General features: G+C 38.8%; 1 protein-coding gene across 1 annotated transcript; it reads left to right on the top strand.

Moving 5' to 3' along the window:
* Positions 1–336: 336 nt before the first annotated feature.
* Positions 337–6,944, top strand: Su(f) (cleavage stimulation factor subunit su(f)). The gene is made up of 14 exons (XM_076786612.1): positions 337–479; positions 551–603; positions 734–925; positions 1,074–1,106; positions 2,626–2,723; positions 2,797–2,950; positions 3,018–3,251; positions 3,320–3,703; positions 3,782–4,028; positions 4,106–4,175; positions 4,249–4,345; positions 4,432–4,690; positions 4,768–4,902; positions 5,007–6,944. The coding sequence occupies exons 2-14, from the start codon at positions 580–582 to the stop codon at positions 5,219–5,221; spliced, it is 2,142 nt and encodes a 713-aa protein (XP_076642727.1). The 5' UTR covers positions 337–479; positions 551–579; the 3' UTR covers positions 5,222–6,944.
* The last annotated feature ends 4,375 nt before the right edge of the window (positions 6,945–11,319 follow it).

Genomic DNA, 11,319 nt, shown 5'->3' with positions numbered 1-11,319 from the left:
ATTTGAACCAGAATTAATAGCAATCCTCGAGGCATTTTCGAGGGCTACGCCCCCTTGACCCAGCCGCGCGTCTCGCTCTCCGTGACGGTCCAAGTTCTCAAGTCACCTCGAGCCATACGAGAGTCGCCCTAATGCGCCACGCGCAATTCATATTGTACGGGCCTGAGGTGGTTCGTGAACTTGGACAGTCACGGGGAGCGAGACGCGCGGCCAGGACAAGGGGGTGTAGCTTTCGAAAAAGCCTGGGATCGGACCAATTAAATCCCATGCCTAGTCTACTCTGGTCTACTTGGGTCTATCCAGGCTAAAAACGCGACTAGGGGGCAGCACTATACTAGGGACACCGAAATCCCGGGCGTGAACACTCTCTCATTTCCTCTTTGTCATAAGTTAGAACTCGGTGACTTATCTATATGAACGATAGATCGAATGCAATCGAAGTTTTGGATTGTGCTGCTTTCTCGAGATAAAAGGCAATTGTGAGTTGGCTGTTGGAGAATTTTCACTTGTCTTTCTCGTTTATACGTGGAAGTTTTTTTTCTTATTACAGGGCACCAACAACGTCGAAAGTGTTAGAAAATGACGGACGATAAAACGGAATTCGTAAGTGTATTCTATAGTATATGGATAATTCACAGTGGGCGTACATAACCTCAATTTCTTGTGCCAATGTATTTTATGTTATATTTAAAGTTCTGCATAATTAATTATTTTGTTCGATGTTTTCGTGTAGGACTGGGGAAACGAGAAATTGCAACGTGCTCAAAAAACAGTAGATGAATCGCCTTATGACCTGGAAGCATGGAGCATCCTCATTCGGGAAGCACAAAACAGACCTATCACAGAAGTGAGGCCAGTCTTTGAGAAGCTTGTTACAGTATTTCCTTCAGCTGGTCGTTACTGGAAAATTTATATAGAACAAGAGGTAATGTTTATACAGTTTTTCCATCACAAATATCATGTACAAATAACGCAGATCATAAAATAATAAAATCACCATCGAACGATCCATTTAGATCAATGTTTACCTTCCAAGATGAAATTATATTTTATAATTTTTGTGAATGTTTCAGATGAAAATGCGCAACTTTGAAAAGGTGGAAAAGGTATGTTAATATTAATTGTCCGAGTTTCAAAATTTAACGAAATTATTTTATATTTGCTAAATTTCTAGTTATGTGTACTATTTAAATTGCTCACTTGAAGTTACACACAAACGATCTTCAGTATTAAAATTGAATCAAGACTGTTGAGTGAAGTTTTTCCTATAATATAAACTTATATTTAAATGCATGTTTTATGAATAATAAAGAATAATTTATAGACTTCAAGTAACCACCTTATGAAATAGGAAAATTTCTTACTTAACAGTGGTATATTAAAAAATTTTAATTTGATTTTCTTAGTGCGGTAGGATTACAGATAACAGATTTATTAATCCATTGTGATCGAATATTATCATACAATGTGATTCTGAGCACTTTGCATATTATATGAGGTGAATAAAAACAATACTTCACCATAAGCAAATATTTCATTGATTAATGATTGATCTGTTGATACATTTGGGAGGTTGTTTTCTTTGTTGAGTACTACATTATTAAAAATGTATGTAGCAAATGCATTAAACTTGACATGCCAAACTGTAAAGATGGTATAATGTTCGCATACTTCATCTTATGAAGGCAGCTTCCTGAATCTAACAGCCTTATATTCCTTCCTGCAACACACTTTTTACTGTGCTTGGATCGTGTTACTTTTTATGGCATAAAATTTTCAGTACACAAAGTGTACAACATCCATTGGTTCTAATGCAAAAGAAAATAATCAAAAACAAATATTCAAATAGAAGAGTAGTGCAACTGCAATTGTGTTTTCACAAATGATATAGATCTTGGTAGTGTACTTTTTGGTTCCCAAATGAGTTTGAGAAATTACATAACTTACCTTCCCCTTACACAATATTTGAGATATATTCTCAACTATTGTGAAACATACACAGAGGTAGTATAAGGTGATATATGCTTTTAAACATTTTTTTTGTAATTATTATGTTATGGAGTCACAATTAGTGAGTTAAATATTTATGTCACCTTATGTTGCTTCGCACTGTCTAAATTTTTTTGTCATGTTTCGGGATCATTCATTTCTCGATCCCACATAGGTCAAATGTTTATTATATTATCACCCCGATTGCAAAAAATAAAGAAACTTTTTTATTTTAAGGGGTTTGTTTTATGTTACTTTTACAATCTCGTGTCTGAAGAAAAATTTCTTTCTGAATTATTACCGGATAAACTATATGTTTATGTAATAAACCATTTCTATCTTGATGCATTGGTGCATTATTATTTCTCCCGTTATATACAAACATTGTTGTAGCGATTGTATTATGAATTTTGCATCAATAAATTATTGAATTTCTGCTTCCTGATCTTTTCGATGTGATTCTTATTAATATTAGTAATAATGGTTAAATGTATATGTGTATTAAAAATAAAAGACTTGCCTGTTTGGGTAAGTAAGGTGGTAGATATGTTTCTTGCGAACACATTCAAGTGAACTTCATGTTGGTGGTATGTTATCTTTTTATGTTGCCTCTAAAATACTTCTTTTCTCTAACAGCTTTTCCAAAGGTGCCTCATGAAAATCTTAAATATTGAGTTGTGGAAACTTTACCTTTCTTATGTCAAAGAAACGAAAGCCAGTCTCGCGACGTATAAGTAAGTGTTTGTATTTATAAGGACTTTATAATGAACCATTATGATGATTGAGTAAACAATAACACATTCATAGGGAGAAAATGGCACAAGCGTACGATTTTGCGTTGGACAAAATTGGAATGGATATCCATTCTTATAGTATTTGGAACGACTATGTAATGTTCTTGAAAAGCGTAGAAGCAGTTGGCTCATACGCTGAAAATCAAAAAATTAGCGCAGTTCGCAAGGTAATTAATCCGTAGAAACATGTATCAATGTAATGCAACTGTTTTTTTTAACGTTTACAAATTATAGGTATATCAACGCGGTGTTGTGAATCCTATGATAAATATGGAACAATTATGGAAAGACTACATGGCGTTTGAACAAAATATTAATCCAATAATTGCAGAGAAAATGGCAATTGAGCGATCCAGAGATTACATGAACGCGAGACGGGTCGCCAAGGAATTGGAAGCTGTAACTAGAGGATTAAATCGAAGCGCTCCCAGCGTGCCTCCAACTGGGCACCCAGAAGAAGTTAAGCAGGTATACTTCTCTAATCTTGTTGTAGAAGGAACGTTTCATCAGTATGGAATTCGCATTACACTATGCAGGTTGAATTATGGAAAAAATATATCGCGTGGGAGCGTAGTAATCCCTTAAGAACAGAAGACACTTCGTTGGTTGCTCGAAGAGTAATGTTTGCCATCGAACAGTGTCTACTGTGCTTGGGTCATCATCCAGCAGTCTGGCATCAAGCAGCACATTTCTTAGAATTAAGTTCAAAGATACTAACGGAGAAGGGAGATGTAAACGCTGCGAAAAATTTAAGTGACGAAGCGGCTACAATGTTCGAAAGGGCAACTAGCACGCTATTATCGAAGAATATGTTGTTATATTTCGCACACGCAGATTTTGAGGAAGGGAGAGTGAAATACGAAAAAGTTCATCAAATATATCAAAAGTTTCTCGACATACCCGATATCGATCCCACATTGGTTAGTATTAATTGCTTTTTTAATGTTAACATTTATATGTCTTTTAACGTAACAATATAATTAATATATGTTTTACAGGCATATGTACAGTACATGAAATTCGCGAGGCGCGCAGAGGGTATAAAATCTGCTAGAACAGTTTTTAAAAGAGCCAGAGAAGATCCAAGATGCAAACATCATGTATACGTTGCTGCTGCATTAATGGAATATTACTGCACTAAAGACAAAAATATTGCATTTCGGATATTTGAGTTAGGTTTAAAAAAATTTGGAGACAATCCTGATTACATACTTTGTTACATCGACTACTTATCGCATTTAAATGGTAAGATGCCCGAACCTGCTTGCGAGCAATATTTTTGTTTCGTATATTTTTCTATAACTTTTCGTCTCACATTATAGAGGACAATAACACCAGAGTTCTGTTTGAGAGGGTTTTATCTTCTGGTAGTTTAGAACCGGAGAAATCAGTGTACGTAACCTATACTTACAAATAATAAATTACAATTTCATTTTATAACTAACAACATAAAACTTTCTTTCAGTGACATATGGAATCGCTTCTTAGAATTCGAGTCAAATATTGGAGATTTGGCTAGCATTGTTAAAGTCGAAAAGAGGCGCAGTGCAGTTTTAGAAAAAGTATACAAAAATCTCTTTAATAATAAAATATTTAATTTTTAGTTCATGAATTTTTACCGATAATTTTAATTTATTTTTAATTGTAGATCAAAGAATTTGAGGGCAAGGAAACTGCACAATTAGTAGACAGATACAAGTTTTTGGATTTATATCCTTGTACTGCAATGGAGTTGAGATCTATAGGCTATATGGAAGTATCCAGCGTTACCAGGAGCACCGCTGGTGCGTTACCACGAATTCCAGATCCGGAGGAAGCTATAGCATCTTTACCCAGACCTGATTTGTCACAAATGATACCGTATAAACCAAAAGTGAACCCACTACCTGGAGAACATCCAGTTCCCGGTAAGTATTTCTATTAAACCAATCATCCGATCAAAATTATATCGAAAGCTTTAATATTAAATTTTTCGGTTGTTTAGGTGGTTCTTTTCCGCTGCCGCCAGCAGCAGCACAACTTTGTACCATGCTCCCACCACCTGGTTGTTTCAGGGGACCATTTGTAGCGGTGGACTTGCTCATGGACGTCTTCAACAGAATTCAGTTACCAGACCATGGTATAATTTTTGTGTCCTCTACATATTTATTTAATCCAAACTCTCTTTGATTATTAAGCAATTCAATAGTTATTGTGACAAAGATTGTTGCACCTGGTTTCCAGCTCCATTACCGATAGCGGATAACGGATGCGACACAAAATTGTTCGACCTCGCGAAATCAGTGCACTGGATCGTCGACGAGAGCAATGACGGAGTCAGTATCGGATCGAAACGTAGAAGAACGCGCTTAGGTGGCGACGATAGTGAAGAGGAGGACCTGCCGCCACCACCAGCGAACGACATATACCGCCAAAGACAACAGAAACGAGTCAAATGAAACGATCGGGTCGATGAGAAACGAAATAATTGAAACCAGAGCTTTACCCGTCGTCTTCATGCAATCTGAAGAAAACCTTGATACACGTTGTCATATATATTTTTACATTTTCCGTTTGTTCCGGAACTAGGCGTTTCCAAAGAGAACAAACCTATTATTATCGAGAAGCGTACGTTACGTATAAATACGAAATAACGTGCGATTACTAAATCCCTTATGTGACACTGTGCACGATATTTTGAGTACTATGTACTCAGAAGTTCTCTAACTTTACGCTGTTAATTTCAAGTTCGTCCAGATGTGTTCAATCACATGTACACATATACACGTACACGATTTGTCGAACCGCGATCGAGACGAGGACATCACGCGAAAATGTCCAGGAGGTTAAACACGATTGGTTTATTACTTACCTACGCTGCACACTATGAACCTAGCATATAAATATACGATCGAGATTCAGTTTTTACACCAGTGATCAACGACAATTTCTATTACACGTAAAAAATTATTGCTCAGGACTCGCGAATCTATCGTCACGAGCATCAACAAATAAATGTGATCGGCACAATCTTTACATTATCATTAAGATCAAACGATGTCTTATCTCTGCAACTATACTGTATGGTAAGAATGACACTATTTACAATATCTATATGGTATACACGGAATTTTGATGGAAACTACACAACATCAAAGACTCACGATCTATTCGTTTTGTTCGATGAACAATCTATCTAACGTATGCAGTGCCGAGCGGATGTATTCAAATAAGTGGTTCTCTCGTTCTGCTTTTGATTTCAGTATTTCGATTGATTTTCGGAGAAAGTTCGCGTACGTATTCTACAGAATTTATCGAATCTGTTACTTTATTCAAGATTGAATCTTTTATAAATAGATTCGAAGGGGAGAATGGCGAATAATTATAATAAATGTTTGCCTCGATACATTTGTCCCCAATGTTGTACATTTAAATTCAATCTGTATAATTCGATGTGCAGGACCAATAAATGATCAGCATCCTATCGAAGCATTTTTATCCGTGCGAACACAATGTCTCTATTAGCTTTTGTCGTGCTTTAAAGTCGCGAGCTCGGATTTCATATTTCGGAAATATGTACGGTTTGAAGCGCGACATGACGGAGCAACATACAATCATTACAGCGAGGGAGAAAGTTAGCGCTCCGGAGCATTTGCGCGGCAGCGAAGTAAATAGTTCGTCACGGCAATTGGTGCCGCGCAAGTTGCAGTTTGTTAGCAGGTATAACTGCTCGATAAGGGTGCAATTAAACTTTGATCGCCATTCCTAGTTCGAGTGGCTGGTAATGGCCCCACTGGGTTCACGGCAAATTGGGCTGCGAGCCGCGAAAATAGTTGCCGTGTGTCGCCGAGATTGTTTTGAAAACTTTAGACATCGCTGAAATCTGCATACGCCGACGCAACTTCGGTCAACTGTACTCGCGGGTTTCGCACAAAAGGCCCTGGTCGAAACGAGCATAATTACGCCCGACCGATACGGGATCTGGTTCGAAACTCTCTGTTACTTTTCTTAACACTGATATTCCCATTTTCCGTTCCACGCGCCGTAAAATAATTTATTTCTCTGCGATTCCCGCAGCTTTTTCAACTGTAACTCCGAAGAAAATTATTGTTCGTTGAAAAAAAAAATTTCCAAACATTCTTCGTATATTTGTTAATAAACGTACCGAGTTTAGAATCACAATACTCGATGTCTTTCTTTTACAAAATTCCCAAACATCAGAGCGTCGAACTAAGCAGACCCTTCAACCCTTATATGTATTATATATAGATCCCTCACGTTGTTATCGTCCATTTTCATTTTACATTTGATCGTGTTCCGTTCGTAACGCGCCAAATGATAACACGATCCCCCAGAGTAATCGGAGGTTTTACAATAACTAAAGCAGAATAATTGGCGAAGCGTCGATCCGATTTGCGAATTGAAAATGGCCATCGATTGCGCGCCGACATTTGCTAGCTGCGAGTTAAAGCGGTCAGAGAGAGAGAGAGAGAGAGAGAGAGAGAGAGAGTCGAACTTGCCGCATCGGACTTTGCAATTGTGTGTGTGATTGCTTGCGAGGCAGCCTCCGTTGAGCAAATGAGAAATTCCCATAGTTCTCTAGAACGCACCAGCACGACGACCGGTGCAACGTGTTCCCAACAGACATGCCGGAATCCTGAGGAATCTCTATTACAGAAGCATAAATCCCCGAACATTTAGTGTGTAATTGTAGCATAGTTCTATTCTCATCCGTCTTAGACGAAGATACCTAACATTTGCACACTTCTCAAACTAGCTAAACTAGCGACATTCCTTCGACGTGACCGGGGTACATCCTGTACAGAGATATCGACGTCGCTGGGCATGTTATGCATAGCGAGTAGCAAAGCGAGCTTCATCAAGGAGATTATCAGAATATTTTGAAACTATCTTGAGTATCTTTGATATACCCTTATTGTATTTATGTACCTAATCTCGACAATTTTCCGGGAAATAACATGTTCTCGTACGGCGTTTGTTAGAAAGTCCATTTCGAAAATAAGCTAAGCAGAAAGAATAAGTAATTTTTTAAGCATATTCAATGGCACGCATAGCTGACGAGTACGCGATATTCCCAAAGTCGGAGACATCTTGAAAAATATCGTTCCACGTTTGTAGCTCATCTTTGCACGAGGGTCGCGTATCCGTTTGAATTTTTCCCAGTCGGCAAATTACAACGAACTGGACGAGACCTGCAATTAATCAAAGGGGAACGAGGAACGATCAACTATGGCACCTCGCGCCACGCATATGACTCGTTAAGAAGCAGTTAGCAAAATCACGTGTAGCTTGTAACGTTCAGTTAACACGTGGCGCAGAAAGTCTTACTCAAATGGCTGTTTTAATTAAACTTTGACCTATCGCGAGCTACTTGAATAATTTATGCTCCACAATTATCGCTGCTGAACATGATCCAATTATAGAAGGCGAATAAAAGTACGGAATGACGGTTCGCTATTGGAATGAAAAATGTAGTATAAAATATTGTTGCTCGGCGAAGAGAAACGTATTCAATTATAGGTCGCGAGATCAATTTTTCCAGCAAACGAAATCCCGCCTTGACGTAATAAAAACGTTTCGAAGCGCGAGATAGCGAAATATTAGACATTTAAGAACCACACCAGCGTATTATTGAATTGGTACCGAAACACCTGCATCCACGGGTTCAGGTGCTCGTGAGAATTTCCGCAAGCCGGTTCTACCCTTCGGTGTGAAACTACCCCGGCATTAGTAGATTTTCGATGAGAAATAGTATACTGTTGCGTATGATGGCAACACTCGAGGAAATTTACATATTTTTCCTTGTGGAATTAAGCTTCACGAGGAAAGAAAGTTTTCACCGCAAACGAAAGACTTTCGCGCGTCTGTCACAAACGAGAGACTCCATTGAAATGTTATAGTCAGCGAAGAACTTCACTAAATCTTATTTAAACCGTCTAATATGATTCGTGCGAGACTTTGCGAATGAAATGTTGGAGATTAAGAATGATTCGAAAAAAAGAACCGGCAGTATCTTCGTTCGTAACGAACGAAGAAGATCCACGAAACCATCGAGCCGGAAATATTCTCGGAAAAATAATTTATTGGGAATTATAGAACGTCGCTGCTAAGGGGAAAGTTTTTTTTTGGAAGGGATGCAAATTCATGTGAAATTCATGAACGGACTCTCAAAGGGTAATAGTAAAATGGCAAGAGCAGAAAAATTAATTACGGTTGAATTATGGCGACAGGGGACGGAAACTAGCAGTTAATTAGGAAAGGTCTTTGTGACCTTTGATCCTGCCGATGCGAAGCTGCGAATATTCCGGAGCGGTTGATATAGGGAAACGGAAGCCGGTTAGTTTGGAAAGGAAGGTAATGGCACTCGTATTTGCACGAATGCTAAAACGCGGACGAGGTAATAATTATACATATACTGCGCGTACTTCTGCACGGTACTAGACGAACCCATGACAAGCATCCTTCTGTGATTTTTCGTCATTGCTTTTACTCTATCCCATACCATCCCTCAAATAAAGACTTTTTACTGTAACGTATCACCCGATAGCTATAATTTCAACTTTTGCTATGTACGTGATTAAACAATTGTGTTCATCCGTGCTCCAAAATTGACTAAGTAAAAGCTGACCTGCTGTTCCAGTTCTCCAGAATCTCCTATGACAACTCGATAATCGTTAAAGATTCACGAAGTTTACCGTGGAAGTCGAGATGGTAGCCACGGGACGTTTATTAATAGGTTCCTCAGTAATTGCTTCAAACTTCGGGGTCTTTTTTAAAAAGAAAGACTCCTGACTGTCTAAAAATAATAATTGATTAAAAAATTATTTCTTTCCCGTTTTATTGGTCCAACGTTTATCTAAATGTACCTTTATTTTCGCGAGTTTAAATGCGTGCTTGCGCGATTCACAATATTCATGTCTGCGCAACACGTTCCATACGAAATTCCTTAAATTTCTACGTTCAATTTTTCCATTCAATTCTGAGAATTTCTCGATTAAAAAATAAAATCTCATATTCCTACCGTCTCCTCTGCTCGTACGGATCATTCGCAAGGCAAGTGGAGTAAAATTGAGATTTTCGTTGTCGTACGGAACGCGTTAACGAACGTGATTTTGCGATCGCTTTAGAGGCGAGGGTTTCTCGTAATCGCAAGGCGTTCCGGCGAATCGGTCCTATTTGCCAGCGGCAAACTATCGGGGCGTAGATCCTGTCGGACGGCCGCGCGAGATTAACGAAGATTTTCGAATCTGCCCTGGCCATTAATTCCTACAGCGAGAAAATTTAGGGAGGCGTTCGCCCGTAGCCGCTTGAGACGCAACTTAGAGGGGTCTTTGAAACTTTGCTTCTATCGCGGAGGAAGACAAACGACAAGAGCCGAAAGGAGACCCCGGGAACTGGTGGTTGGCCTTTCATAGAACACAAACGCATAATTCTCCCACTTCGCGACGCTTCGCCGGGAACGAACTATCGCGAGATAGCGTGTAAGAGTAATTTCTTCGGCGAATCGATAAAAATAAAAAGAAAGAAAAAAAAACGAGGACAGTGAGAAGTCACTTGCCGGTCCGCAGAGAGCCGAATACCATTCGAGTACTTCGTCGACGTATAAATCACCGATCTCGCTCTCCGACGTAAATGATTTTTATCTGGCATCGGGGAGAACGAGGATGCAGGTTACCGAGACGGCCATAACTTTCGGCCGAGGAATCTTCAAGTTCGATAACAAACGCTGCTGCTTCTTACGGAATAATAATGATAATAATTGCTCTGAGTTAGATCACTGATCGAATGGTTTCTGGCAAATACAATAAGACCTCGATTAGTATCTCAACCTGCTTCAGATGTAAACACCTCGATCTAAGCAGATCCATATGCAACTACATCTATTGTACAAATTTATAATTAATTCTATTGCATACGTTCAAAAAATAAGACACAACTTCAATAAGTCTTTCTTATACTTTGGTCGCGATTAACACCGAGTTAGGACAGAAGTATATAAAAATGTTACTTGAAATTGACGTAAAAATTCTTATTTGAATGCGTGTCATTCGGGATTAATAATAAGATGTACTTTCAACTGCAAAAATCGCTGTCTGAGGGGGCAATAAATTAGCATTTTTATAATGGTCTTCTGTTGAGCTGCATTTCAACTTGTAACATTCCGTCGATAAAGGGTTCCTGGAGAATATAAAAGGGAAGGAAACTAAAGGGACTTCCGTCGCAATTGCCAGCATCCGAAGGGCGAAACGGATCACCCCAGAAAAATATAACGAGTTTAAACCATTTCTGCGCGACGATCCTACGTTTCGCCATGTATGATCTTATACATTATTTGAACGGCGCATGAAGCAATAATGGGGGCCCGTGGCTATATTAGAAGCTTTATCGAGGGTCTGATTCAATAGCGCCCGTCATCCGGGGGCGACATCGTTATCTCTACAATGGACTATCTCGACTATGCCCGCCTCACAACAATGGTGTTTTCTAAGACGAACGGATTGTGGATAGGATTCTCCTCGAAACACCTTCTAATGAT

Source organism: Halictus rubicundus, chromosome 4 (assembly GCF_050948215.1).
Source record: "Halictus rubicundus isolate RS-2024b chromosome 4, iyHalRubi1_principal, whole genome shotgun sequence".
NCBI lineage: Eukaryota > Metazoa > Arthropoda > Insecta > Hymenoptera > Halictidae > Halictus > Halictus rubicundus.
The sequence above is the reverse complement of the archived record's forward strand: the minus strand, read 5'-3'. Positions and strand labels throughout refer to the sequence as shown.